The 14,784-nt window shown below is 39.2% G+C and overlaps 1 protein-coding gene across 2 annotated transcripts; it reads right to left on the bottom strand.

The window, feature by feature from the left end:
* Positions 1 to 3,450: 3,450 nt before the first annotated feature.
* On the bottom strand, positions 3,451 to 11,081 carry LOC136684745 (myosin regulatory light chain 2, ventricular/cardiac muscle isoform). 2 transcript variants are annotated; one of them, XM_066659240.1, is made up of 8 exons: positions 10,896 to 11,081; positions 9,949 to 10,030; positions 7,896 to 7,988; positions 6,878 to 6,953; positions 5,403 to 5,507; positions 4,235 to 4,313; positions 4,080 to 4,128; positions 3,451 to 3,710 (listed from the first exon to the last, which is right to left on the bottom strand). In XM_066659240.1, exons 3-8 carry the CDS (start codon positions 7,929 to 7,931, stop codon positions 3,606 to 3,608), a joined length of 450 nt encoding a protein of 149 aa, XP_066515337.1. In that variant the 5' UTR covers positions 7,932 to 7,988; positions 9,949 to 10,030; positions 10,896 to 11,081; the 3' UTR covers positions 3,451 to 3,605. The 2 variants fall into 2 exon arrangements, with proteins under 2 accessions (XP_066515337.1, XP_066515336.1); XM_066659239.1 differs by lacking the exons at positions 9,949 to 10,030; positions 10,896 to 11,081 and adding an exon at positions 9,525 to 9,613.
* Between the last annotated feature and the right edge of the window lie 3,703 nt (positions 11,082 to 14,784).

Below are 14,784 nucleotides of genomic sequence, written 5' to 3'. Positions count from 1 at the left end.
GTTTTGATGAAAGAGCATTAATGTGGTTTCGTTCTGAAGTTGGAAGATTTGGTCTGAGTCTGAAAAGCAACGCCATTTGTGTAAAATGGATCCCTGAATACAAACTGCACATAAGAGTCACCCAACAGGCAAGACACTGTCTTACCAGCAAAACGGATTTCAGCTGCAGAACACAATTAATTCGTTTATTTTCTGTAACCACTTACCGCGGTCAAAATGAACAATACCAAAGTCTTATGACTTGGATGAACAGCATCTGGCTTTCTTGACTTGTATGACCATTAACCTTTAAAGAAAATGTTTTGAACCTATGCTTTTTCTGTCCTTTTTCCAAATTACATGTTTTTTTAATATTATTGTTACCTCAGTAACCATTCAGATCAGAGATCTAAGTGTGATAATATCAGTATCTCACTGCTAACAGCCAACGTTAACCCACTGTTTATAACCTCATGTATACACAGGTTATTCATATATATCAAAACACCTATTGATTATGAATGTCCTGTAGTGTTATACATCTCCTTAACGCATTCTTCATTTCTTTATTTTTCTTTGAATTGTTCCCGCTGACACTGACTAGACTGAAATGTTCTAAGGAGTATTAACAGTGGGTCAGTTTCTGAATTCAGTTCTCTTCCCTGTTCCAGAGGCTGGAATGGAGGCAGAGACTTTGGATGTATATCAGTCTTTGCACCAGCGCATCTTAGAGCTCACCAATGAAAGTCACCCTCTTCGCCAGGACGTTTGTGGCGAAGGAGGGAGGCCATTTTGCCGCGTTTATCTATACCACTGAACTGAAAAAGAAAAGCAGGCTGCAGGACCGCGAACTCAAGGTCAGTCGTCACAACTATAAATTATTCATTTTTCAGGAGATAATCCTGAGGTCATAAAATATAAAAAAAATGTGCATTACAGTGTGTCACCACTAGATGTCACCATTGTTTTTTGTGGCGGCTCATAAGCCAAACTTCTTTTTATTTATGTATTTTTTTTTATAAAATATTACTTGCAGTCTTTTGTGATAAATCTGAAAATACAGTGACAGAGGGACTTTATTCTGCAGAAAGTTATAATACTAACGGGTTCTACTGTCCTTTAGTAATAAACATGACTAGCAGTTAGCAATGGTTACTACCTCTTCAAGTGTGCCTGAGTTCTGCACTTCAGCAATAATACTCATGTGTTACTTACACATAATTTCTATGTGTAGCATAAAGTTTTTTTTAAGCCATAGATACAATTTTCTATATGCTTAGAAAAAACAGACCCTGTCAGAACAATGCCTAGTTATATCTTCTTGGTACTAGAAATAGTCAATTTTAATATTCATTATACTCGTTAGAATATTTTATTTTGCTGGTATTTGAGCATATATGCTTTAATCAAACTGTGAAATATTAAATAGTAAACAGTAAAACTTGTCTGGTCTAAACCATTTGGTTCTCACCTTCAGTATGAAGACAATTTAATTAATTTGACATTTGTACATCTGAGAGGTACTTGAAATTTTGAAAATCACATTTTTATTTCTCGGTCTGTTTCCTTCTGTGTTTTGCTGATGTCTCTCTCCCTGTATTTTTAGACTGTTTCTTAGTGAGCAAAGACATTAGTTAATGATAGAAATCATATTTTTGTATTCTAGAACAAGGCTGAAATTGTGCGGACCACGGCTAGCTCAGCATGTCTCAAAAACGATGAAACTCTTGGCTTAAACTCTATGGCAGTATTGTCTCCTCAGTAAACATTTGCTTTATCCAAAATATGTGAGAAACTTGCCTTTGATGCTCTCAGTAGTATTTCCCCCTCATTGCTCCAGCAGACGATCGGATATCATCCCTAAACGTCACTCTTCAAACCCCCCAGGAGCCTCTTACAACAGACTTAGCCTCAAGGTCTGTGGGCCTTATGGAGTGTCCACTCTGGAGTGTTAATGATGGTGGGATCAGTGGGAGACTGTCCACTATCCCTCTCTGGTGCTTTCGTGAGGATAACGTTACAGCAAACACGTCAGCGTGCACACAGAAATAACACAGCAGGGCTTTGTCTTTATCCCAGACAGAAGAAAGAGAAGTTCGTAAACACCTGTTAGCATCATCACTCAGTGAAGCCAGGGTACAATAGCACCAGAGCAAACTCTCAAACTGACCAATATGAGGCCAAAACGAGCTGACACAGACATTCAGATGAGGAGTGTGATTGTTAGAAGACAAACTTGAAGGCTCATGCACAGTAGTTCTTGACATTTTCCAACTTAATCCCCACCTGTATATCACTAGAAAATATAACCAACCGCTAATTCAATAATAAATAAAAAAAACCTCATAAAACGAAGACTCAAATTGCTGAGTAGCATCTGAATCAACCAGTTTACACTCCATAGTACAGGCCCCATGGTTGTCATGATTACACTACAGTAATCACCATGGTTACACCACAGGTTTAATCATGGTTACCCTACAGCTAGCTATGCTACAGGTTATGCTACTGCTATTTCCATGGTTTAGCTACAGCTTTATCCAGGGTTATGTAAGCTATTCCTTGGTCATGCTATTTCCATAGTTATGTTACAGGGATTTCCATGGTAAAAGTACAACTATTTTCCTTGTTACGCTCCAGCTGTTTCCTTGGGTATACTACAGCCATGGATGTTACACTATATTTCCATGGCTACCATAAAGCTATTTCCATGTTTATGCTACAGCTGGTTCTTTGATTACACTATATTTATTTCAATGGTTATATTTGTCTCCTATACCAAATATGTTTCTTCAACAGTTCTTGAATAAAAGCAGTAGTTGTATTTACAACCATGAATTCTACATAGCATTGTTTCTGCATGGTGATATGGTTCTTCAGCTTGATGGAACAGCACCAGAATGGGTTCTTTTATCATTGAGGTGGACATCATAACAAAAGAAGCAGCCATTTTGGTGCTACATACAGACATTTTCAAAAAGCTTCTATAAATAAACCAATGTACACTGTGGAATTATTTCACCAAAGATCATTTAAGCCTGCATATGTTTCTATGTAGAGCTCATGGTTCTCAGGGTGACACAGAGGTGCTACAGGTAGTGTCTGAAAAAAATGTTCTCCCTGTGTCTGCATGGGTTTCCACCCATTGCCCGAAAACACATGCTAGTTGGTGGAATGGCTGTGCAGTGTCCGTAGCTGTGAGTGAATTTGTGACTGAGTGATTGTGTTCTTGCCTTGCTCCCAATGATTCTAGGTAGGCTCCTGACCCACTGTGACACTAAACATGATGAAGTAGCTACAGACAATAAATGAATAAATAAACTATCAATAAGCTGAGGCTAGTTACTTAGAAGTCTTAATTTCCACAACGAAACCTATGCCTTTGAACACTCATAAAAATCATAAAACCCCAGTAGGACAAAGCCAAAAGTGCAAAAGCTGTTTATTGTACAAGCAAAGATTCATGACTATACACAAAAACAAAAGACACCACCCTAAATTTTGGGGTAAACAGCTGTTATAGATTTGGATGAGCAGATGAAAACTTCACAGCTGTTGTCAGAATCAACAGAAGGATTGTAAGCGAGGAGGCAGAGGGCAGCAGCGGGATGCAAAGGGCCAAAGCCTTACTCCTGGTCCTTTTCCTCTCCGTGGGTGATGATGTGCACAAGGTTCTTGTAGTCAAGGTTTCCTGACACATCTGGAGGGAAGGCGGTGAACATCTGCTCCACCTAATGATAAATGTGATGAACAGGATGATTATAGGGATAGTGGGAAAAAAGTATTTCTTGCTTCAAAATAAAGCAGTAATTATGTAGATTGGCTGAAACATGATCATGTCACCAGTTTACTGCTAGCACAGTATTGGAAATCTCATAGGGGAATTAGCCGAAATGATCATATAGAGACTTTCTGATCACTTTTGTTTGACCACAAACTAAAGAGATGCCGTAATATACAATGCTATCAAGGCCTCTCTTTCTTGAGACTTGACCAGTGCCTTTGGCTTCTAATCTAACATCCTCCCAAAATAAACCCTTTTAATCTTGGAAACTGCTTTGTACTATGCAATAATGTTCTGGTGCCTTGGTCATTCTTACCTCCTCTTTAGAGAACCTGTCAGCTTGAGTGGTCAGCATCTCAGTCACACTAGAAATAACACAGAAATGAGTTGACATAAGATTAGATTCATTAGACAACCACCACAAACCGTTAGAAGCAAGCCAGTGGGGGCTATTTCAATCGCACAACTCACTATTCCTTCCTCAGGACGCCTTTTCCCTCTGGGTCGAAGACTTTGAAAGCATTGAGGATGGTCTCCTCTGGATCAGCTCCTGCAGAGGAACGTTCAACTCATCATTCATGGATCATTGCAATGTATGAAGTGTAAATTATTATTAACTAGGCATTGAATGCAGTAAAAGTTACTGGATTAAGGGCTTACCTCATTTCCAAATAAAGAAACATACTACATCAATGATATACACACATCAGCCATAAATTTATGACCACCTCCTTGTTTCAACACTCACTGTCCATTCTCTCAACTCCACTTGCCATACAGGAGCAAGGCAAGGCAAGGAAAGTTTATTTATAGAGCACCTTTCGCTCACAAAGGCAATTCAAAGTGCTTTACAGAGCGATACAGGAAAATTACAGCAAAAGAAAAGTAAAAAAGTAAAAGATAATAAAAACAATTCAAAAAGTATTCAAATAGAATTAAAACTGAATATATAATAATTTAAAAATAAAAACGATAAACAAGCTATTCAAGTAGAATGTAAAACAAATTAAAATATAAAAGACAATAAAACAGAGTAATAACACAAAGGAGATTTATTATAACAGTACTAAAAATAAAATAAATAATTTTAAAGTGTCACTGCTGGAATGAGAATAGTCCACAAATCAAACATATGCAGTCAAAACTGTGTCCTGTGACCATTAATGAAGGACTAGAGGACGACCAACACAAACTACACAAGGTACTGTCTCTGACATTGCATCTGCAAAATGGACAAACAAGGTAGATGTGTCTAACAGAGTGGACAGTTAGTGGGCACACTTCTTAAATACTCAAGTAGCGTGGCTGTGTCTGATCCTCTTGTACCAGCGCAACACACACTAACACACCACCACTATGCCAGTGTCACTGCAGCACTGAGAATGATCCACCACCCAAATCACACCTGCTCTGTGGTGGTCCTATCAGGTATGGACTACTGGAGAACGGAAGTGAGGTTAACAAAGTATGCAGAGCAACAAATAGACAACTGTCTGTAATTGTAAAGCTACAAAGAACCTGTAAGAGCTGATGAAATGGGCAATGAGTGTAAAAACATGGTGGTATTTTTAATGACAATTGTATGTCATATTTATGCTAAAATATGCACACGAATATTATATATATAAAATATACTCACCTTTAAGCTTCTCACCAAACATGGTGAGGAACACAGTGAAGTTGATGGGACCAGAAGCTTCTTTCAACATGTCGTCAATCTCCTCCTGCTTTACATTGAGGCGTCCTGTTATGTCAGGGAGGAAAAAAAATCTGTGTATTTGGAAATATAATAAAAATGTATTTATCTAACTTATTATCTAGATCTCTCCCTGTCACACAATGCTACACACTTCTTCCTCCAAGTCACTGGAGGCTCCACCACATCTTTTTGCAGCCACCACAGCTCAACATGCTCGGAGGAGTACACTACATTATTTATCTATCAGCTAATAGAGGCCCACATTAGATGCTGCCAAGAAAACAGTGGTGGGGAAAACTGAGGAGTATTCCACACCCTCAGAAAAACTCACGCTGTGGTGGTACACTCGTGTACATATTCAGTACCTTTATTTAGGGAACATACATTCATTCATTCATTGTCTGTAACTGCTTATCCAGTTCAGGGTCACAGTGGGTCCGGAGCCTACCCGGAAGCATTGGGCGCAAGGCAGGAATACACCCAGGAGGGGGTGCCAGTCCTCCACAGGGCGACACACACTCACACATTTACTCACACCTATGGACACTTTTGAGTCGCCAATCCACCTACCAATGTGTGTTTTTGGACTGTGGGAGGAATCCCACGCGGACACAGGAAGAACACACCAAACTCCTCACAGACAGTCACCCGGAGTGGGACTTGAACCCACAATCTCCACGTCCCTAGCACTGTGTGAATGCAACACTAAATTTGCACCACCGTGCCGCCCGAGTTAGGGAACATATTAACATCATATTACATAATAATTATAGAGTTTAAAGTTGTGTTGAATTCATACGTCCAATTGCATCTCATTCATTCATTCATTCATTATCTGTAACCGCTTATCCATTTCAGGGTCGCGGGGGGCCCAGAGCCTACCTGGAATCATTGGGCGCAAGGCAGGAACACACCCTGGAGGTGCCAGTCCTTCACAGGGCAACACAGACATTCACTCACACACTCACACCTACGGACACTTTTGGAGTCGCCAATCCATCTACCAACGCGTGTTTTTGGACTGTGGGAGGAAACCGGAGCACCCGGAGGAAACCCACGCGGACACGGGGAGAACACACCAACTCCTCACAGACAGTCACCCGGAGTGGGAATCGAACCCACAACCTCCAGGTCCGTAGAGCTGTGTGACTGCGATACTACCTAAAGATTACAAATATTCACCTCTCCTTCTGAAGAATAGAATGCAATACCTTTTCAAAACCACTGTTGTACCTTTAAAAGGTTCATTTACACTGTTTGTACCTGTACAATAACGTTTTTCTGAGAGCGTACCCACCCACAGAGAAGGAAAAGAAGAAAACTATGGCTTATCAAGTTTTAAGAGTCTACAGCTGGAAGGGTGACACAATCACAGCTACTACTATTCTCTTGTTGAGAAACTTGCCTAAACCAACCTAGAGCTGCAAAGGTGTCCCTCAGGTCATTTTTGTCGATGAAGCCGTCTCTGTTTTGGTCCATGATGGTGAAAGCCTGGACACAAACAGGAACCATTTTGTCAGAAGAGGGTGACTGCAGTTCAAAGCGAGTTTAAAGGACAGGCCCAATCTTGATCTGTAGCATAAGTATGTACAAATGTACAAACATATAAACCTGCCGACTTGGAACAAGTACAAAAGACATTAAGAAGTTACTAGAGGAATAAGATACTTTTTATAGAAGCCAATGGGCAGATGCTTAAGAAATATAACGGGGACAGGGTCTAAAATCTCTGAAAAAGTGATGTGTTTATGATTTGTCCTGTCCCCTCTTCTGAGTCTCTCCAATCACAGCCCTGGACCTGTGTTAATGTGACAAAATGTGTGGAGCATACACAATGATTGTGGAGAAATAAGAGTACTGAGTAAATATTGCAAGAATGAGGACAGAGAAGAACGAAAAAAATGCTAAAATCCAAAACTTCTGCACCTCGCTCCTCACTCCTGGGCTCTGGTGCTGTGTCTCAGTCTCATTTAAAGGAACAGGTGCTGAAATCGGGCGTTCTGAACAGGGCTGTTTAGACAGTGGGTGAATGCTGCTGTGGAGTTTGATTCTTATATCATTTTGAACACATTTTACATATTTCATTAAGACCCTAGAACGGCATTCATTTGAGGAAAAGGGTAGAGCTTTAAACAAAACTTCAGTAGAACAACACACTCCACACCACACTGAGACCAATAATAACACATTCCATACCACAGTAAGAGATTTACAGACAATGATTCTGATTGTGTCTAGGTCCTGTTTCAGTCAAGGAGGGAGGGAGGAAGGGGGGAGAGAGAGAGAGAGAGAGAGAGAGAGAGAGAGAGAGAGAGAGAGAGAGAGAGAGAGAGAGAGAGAGAGAGAGAGAGAGAGAGAGAGAGAGAGAGAGAGAGAGAGAGAATGATGGATAGAGAAACAGAGAAAGTGAAAATGAACTGAGGGACATCTGACCTCTTTAAACTCCTGGATCTGAGCCTGTTCAAACATGGAGAAGACGTTGGAGTTGGCGCCCTCTGCTGCTCGCTTCTTCGCCTTCTTAGGAGCCTGCAGTCGACAGTTAAAATGTGCTTCAGAAATTGAATTGGCATTTTTCAGTACAATAATCACACAATTACCATAATTACAATGCATCTAAAGGTTTTTAGACACTTGTAGTGAACTACAAACAAACTTAACACACAGCTTGAAATGAAATGAATGAAGAGAGATGCTCGTTTTACTTGTGATTTTATTTACAGCTATAAAACGGAATACCATGAAATTTTACGATTAATTCATTTAATAAGCAATTTTAATTTGTTAATAATATAACAGTGTTTAATGCAGAAACAATCTCCTTACAAATTGTTTATATTCATTTCTATTCCTGCAACTTTGCTAATTTCAGCTAACGCCACAAAACTTTTAGCGATACCAGTTTTGTGTTAGCATGAACATAGTAGTGCAGTACATTAGTTTTCAATTCAAAAAGGCAGATTTAATTCTATTAGCTCATTGCTTGTCATTCCTTAGTCAGTACTTCATTTCAAAGCCTAACACCGAGGAATGTTTTAAAGCTATCTGTTACACTGTTTCTACTTGATGTAATTCAATGTTCTCATGTCCTATTTCATAGACAGTATGATCTGTGCTCCATTCAGAGTACAGTGATTTAAACTTTGCATCACAGCAGCATTCGTTTTTTGTGATGTAGCCATAGGCTTGTTTTACAACACAATTAAAAAATAATAATTTAGCCCTACTTAGCCAGTCAGAAAATTAATTTAATTTATTAATTTAATTTTATACTGGGATATATCACTCAAAGAACTTTTAAATAAATTGCTTAGAAAGGCACTGATATAAAACCTTGCATTTATCATTTATTACACAATAAGCCACCTGTGTTGTGAATGCAGACAGATATGAAATTCTTAGATTAACCCCCTCCTTATCTGATGAGCTGTGTGTATTTTTGTTCAAACTCAAAGACATTGATTTTTGTGCTCAATCTTTTACATTTTTCAATTCAAACCATTTCCCAATTACTTTAATTACATTAAAGGAACCGTTAAGCATTCTTTTTTTTTTTTTACACAAATAGTTTTCCATATGAATATTGATGGAATTGATGAACCGCTGATTGGCTTCTAATATAAATGAAGACTGTAATTTTTCAGTTGTTGGCAAACTTCATTAAATATGCTGAAGATTTTTTTCTGTTGTAACTGACCAAATTCCAGGAAAAAAAAGAATAGTACATTTACAGTATAAAGCAAAAAGATTGTGTGCCAAGATTGTGTTATTTTGGAGAATTTCTATTTGTCAATCTATAATGAAATTTTCTCACAGTGTAAAATGCAACTGATGTGTTCAAATTATAGAAAAAATAGAGATCCATGTTTTTCTTTGGACAGTGATGATACAGAGTCTATTTCATAACTCAGCTACTGATGCTACAGCCATGTGAGTCTCCTGATGTATTATTTTTTCCCCACATTATCCACCAGTATACTGCCATTATCCATCCTAAGCTAACCTAGCAGACACACACACACACACACACACACATCACATCAGCTTGGCCAGTTGGCCACTCACCATGACCGTTGCTGGGAGGAGGCTAGTGGAACAATGAGGGATTCCCAAAATGCAGCTGGACAATGGGGCGCGGACGGATGGCCTTATGTAGCCCCACCATGTCCCACTTTACTGGATGCTATAAATAACCCATGCCCCCTTTAGGAAGTGACAGGTAAATTATGACCCCCCAAGCTGCCCTCTGGTCTCCCCTCCTTTTGTAAAAGTCTGGGCTCTTGAGTTTGGGACAACAGTGGTCTAGAATAACAGGACCCTGCTTAGGGTTTAATATGAAGACCCCAGGGGAGATGTGGGATTGTACCTTCATGTCCAGCCAGAGTATTGACAGTTTTATAAAGTCTGACAGTTTTATAAAGACAAAACAGACCCTGTGAAATCTTCAGAGTAGTGTTTGTGTATAGCATCTGTGTGTGTATGTTCCTACCCTGATAGCAGTGAGACGGCAGACCACTGTTGTTCCACTGAGGGCAAAGTTGGAGGTCCACTAGTGTTTTCTCGGCAGACCACTGGTGATTAAACAGAATTTTAGACAACAGGCCACATTTTAGAACTTTTCCATTCACAGTACAATTTACATTTGTTTCCTTCATTAGGTTCTTTTGTTATTCTTTATAAATAAGATTAGTAAATAATTTTAATCCAGCACAGTGTCAACATTTTTAGTATAATAATTTTATATCAGGCTTATACTCATTATTATATCTCTCATAGTTGTTGGTAATATTTGTATTAGAATGTTTTCCAGAATAAATGTCTCTGTGAATGTAAAATCTGTTTGAGGAGATTATAAATGAGTTATATTCTGTACGGGACAGTAGTATGAGTTGTCCGATAGTGGACCAGCAATGGTCTACTGTCAGTAGTGTGCCAGCTTTTTTATGCCAGTGGACCGATATATGCTCACTGTCTATAGTAGAAACTTCCTAGCTTTGGCCTGCATTCTCTGGAGGGATGGAGCTCCAACCAATAACCCTGGTATGAACTTAAGTGCTGTGTTTGATGAGAACTATCGAATATCACTAACGGAACTCACTAATGTTCTCCTAGCTGAATGTATTTCAATTCTCACAATATTCCAACATCTAGTATAAGGTCTCCTCAGAACAATTAGAAGCTGTTATGGCAACAAATATGGTACAATTGTTTTAAATAAATGCCCTTAAATTCAACAGAAATCTTGGACTTGCATGTGTCCATAATCATTTGTTTATAGTTTGTAGGACTGTCTTTGTTTCATAAGCAAGCTGCTTTAGCTAACTCATTTACTATTTACTGTGATTTAGTTAGATTTTATTGATAGCATCAAAAAAGATGTAAACATTAATACCTTTTACATCGTATTCTCATACTATAAATAACACATTACAATACCTCAAGAATGTATTTGTATAATTCCCTGAGGCTTCTGCTAATTCCTTGAGACTCTAAGCAACTTCTTCAGGGCTAGCAATCCTAGTGTAAATAATAAGCTAATAAGAGTGTCAAGCTTGAGTGTGTTAGTAAGGGCAAGGTCTCCTAGACTGAATTGTTATAAGGTCAAGGAGTGTGAAATATTAGCTAGCTTGAGCTCTGTCAGCGCTGTAGATTTACTGCTATTAGCACTAGCTTCTCAAAGCCAGGCTAAATAGGCTACTTAGCTAATGTTCTCTCATCCCTTATAAAAAGGCCATGGTATTCCCGTGGTTGTATGTTGATATCTGATGATATTACGGCATTCATTTTACCGTGGTCCTTATTCATGTTGTTATATTACTTGCTGGTTACTTTGTTATCCTACCTTGATAGATTTATTTGATACTTTTTAGCAGTTTTACACTTCTGTGTTGTTTTTTTTTTACTCTGCAGCAGAATTACATTGCTACATAGACTTGCTTGTATTACTGGTTACAATAAAAAGTAGCTAGCTTAGCATTACCTTATTTTTGGACAGTAGGCCATAACACCAGTGGTTTTTAGCCATTAGTCTAAGCCTAAATTATGGTTTAATTATGTTACATTGTATCTGTCCCTGCCATTCACATTTTTTTTATCCAGCTTAAGTATGTTATTCCCAGATTCAGACTCAAATAGCTACTGATGCTTAGCATGCCTCACAGTTTAAGTGTCTATGTGAGTATCTGTAACAATCTGGAAACAGGAGGCAAAGGGGATCAAACTACTATTAATACACAGACAAATGGAGCCATTGTTACAAAGAGGTGGTGGTTTGGGAGGGGGGAAAGTGGGGTCTGTAAGCCCCAGCCAATGTCACATATGCCTCAACAATTTGTCAAATAGGAGCAGGCCAAATGCAAATTGTTAGGATGACCCTGAGGGTATTCCAGATATCTTCACAATGACTGGACTTGAATCTCCACAAATTGATAGGAACAATCAGTGACTAATTATATCATCAAATGATATCTATAGTGCTGATAGTAAGTGAATATTTTTTGAAGCATTGAAAGTAATGATAGGCATTACCACCCGAGCACTTGCACAGATACTCTAGGGGGCAGCTGTGGCCTAAAGGTTAATGAAGCAGACTTTGGACTGGAAGGTTCCCAGTGGTTGAGCTTCTCAAATGGCAGGAAATTTGGGGCACCGGAAGTGAAGGAACCTCAGCGTCTCCTCCTTCAACAACCACAGCTGAGGTGACCATAAACTCAGCTGCTCCCCAGGTGCCAAGGTGGCTGGCCACATTTCCAGGTGTAGTGCAGTTAGTGTGTGTGTGTGTGTATGTGTGTTTCCACTTCTGCGAATAGGTTAAATATGGATGCACATTGTACAATGATAAAAGAAATCTTAATCTAAAAAATGGATATACAAAAAGCATTCTGACATTGACAGTTTAAATTAAAATATTCACCTAAATACAATGTTTTGAAAAATTTCCCCAAACTACTGTCTTAATGCTTGCATTTATCTTACTGGTCAGTCTTGGCTGTGGTCGCCATGACAACATCATATTTTTCAGCCCTGGGGAAAATCTGAGTTGCCCTCAGCCTTTGCCTTGCAGTCAATAAGATCCATAAAATCAATGGGCAAGGGTTGTCCAGAAAGAGCCAGGAGAGGAAGACTGAACATTTCAGACACAGCAAACTGATAGGGTTGTAGACTGTAACTCTTTATGAATATGTTGCTTATATACATACATATGTATACTTTGATAGCATTGGCATAAATTGTTAATTGCAATACATGCTGTTTTAAATGTAAACCATTTGAATTGATGTGAATGTGAATAGATAGACAACATGAGTTAGAGAGAGAGAGAGAGAGAGAGAGAGAGGGAGAGAGAGAGAGAGAGAGAGTGAGTAAGAGAGAGAAAAAGGAAGATAGAATGAAAATAGTAGCAGAGAGAGTAGAACATTTCATATCAATTTCATTTAGCTCAATGTAATAAAACTTGTGTCTGACCTTTCTCCGTTATTTTAAAGAACTCTGTATTTAAAGGTTTGTGGTCACCTGCTCATCCATCATTTTTTTTTTCCTGAAAGGAAGGGTTTCAACGCAGCTCTACTTGTACTGTTATTGCAGGAACAAGCTTTAGTCTCTGGGAGATTTATACCCCTCTAGCCTACAGCTGGCATTGGGCACCGTGAGCGTAGGCTCATGTGTATGGCCTTGTTTTGTACTGATGAGGTGTGAATGTTTTGGAGAGCGTAGGTCTTTCTGAGCTTATTGATCTGTGGATCTATTCTTCTCCTGTGATTGATCTATTGATGAATTGATTGAGGGATATCTGTCTTTATGGGGCAGGGTATAGATTGCTCTGATAGATTGCTAATATTGATTGGTGGTATTGATTAAAGCTGTAGCATTCTCTCCCTCCCCCTCGTTTCCACATTCAGCCTCCGTTTGGCCACTCCCAAACAGAGTGCCCTGGAACTACGGTGGGTTTTAGCAACTGGATCTTGTGTCCAGTCTTTATTAGTGGAACTGAACTAACCACAGGACAGGACTCTGGTGGTGCTTCATTGCTGCAGTGATAAGGTAAGGCTTTGGGTTGTACTTGTTTTATTGAAGCATTAAAACCTATGTAAGATCACTTACAGCTCAGTTGGTGGAGTATCTTTTTCTCATAGAGCTCTTCAGTCCTGGAGCTCCTTTTTAAGAATATAAGCTTAATAAGTGTTTTAAAACCAGGTTAGCGCATTCTAGCTTAGCTTAGTTTCTGTTACTTTATGTACCCATTTTGTTTTGCTCTTGGGACAAAACCTTGTATCTCCTTTTTTTGTTGCCAGCTTGTCCTGTGGTCATTTTTAAAGATTAGACCAATACAGTGTCCAAAATGGTTTGTATGTAGTTGTATTTTGTAGAGAAACTGCAGGGAGAGAGTTAATATGAGGAGAGGATTTAACTTATTGTTTTCAGCTGGCCTCTGACCCAGAAAGGAGGTGTGTGTGTGTGTGTGTGTGTGTTTATATTAACATAGCTTTAGCACTATTTTGATTTTGAAATGTTAAGGATGCAGTATGGCCAAAATATAAAATGTGTGCTATGTTTACATCTGTTGTAAACTTATGTCAGAATTTGTAATTGCTCTGTTTTGGTCATGTGATTCCTTGTATTCCCCTCTTGCCTCCCTTAGTCACACCCTCATATGACTGAGCACTCAGATTCATCCTGTTGCCTCTGTTTTTTTGCAATGTTTGCTTGTAGTCTCTTGTTGTCATTCATTTTGACTGTTTTTTTGTGATTGTCTGTGTCTGCCTCTGTATTTGTGTCTTTGCTCTTGTTGTGTTTCCACATTTATCCACCTCAGCATGTAAATCTCACCATGTCTACTGCATGACAACATGCTTACTCACCTCTTATAACGGTCCCATAGCAGTCTCTGGAGTGATGAGAGAAACTATGCCTCATCATACACCTCCCCTCACACCTCTTCACCCTTATTTCCTTGACCATCACCCTTATCACACCTACCCCTCCTCTCACCCCTATTCTTCCTCCTATCCCTCCCCTGATTTCCATTTTCTCTCACCTTTTCCCCCCTTCCTCTGTCTTACACGTTCTTCATCACCTTCATTCTACATACCCCTCCTCTCACTCATCTTCTTCCTCCAATTCCCTTCCCCCACTACTCCAATGTATATAAGGCCCTCCTAAAATATTTGGTATTGGTCTGGATCAGGAACAGAATGAACTGGCTATAGACTGAACTGGTGACAAACTGATGACCAAGCTGTGCCCGTGCTTTTCTGGTTGCACGTGAGGAAACCTCTAAACTTCAGATCATCCTGAGATAGACTGAGATCATCCAGCTGTACTCATA

This window comes from Hoplias malabaricus, unplaced genomic scaffold (assembly GCF_029633855.1).
Source record: "Hoplias malabaricus isolate fHopMal1 unplaced genomic scaffold, fHopMal1.hap1 scaffold_424, whole genome shotgun sequence".
Classification (NCBI taxonomy): domain Eukaryota; kingdom Metazoa; phylum Chordata; class Actinopteri; order Characiformes; family Erythrinidae; genus Hoplias; species Hoplias malabaricus.
Note: the sequence above shows the minus strand (reverse complement) of the source record. Positions and strands in the feature narration are given on the sequence as shown.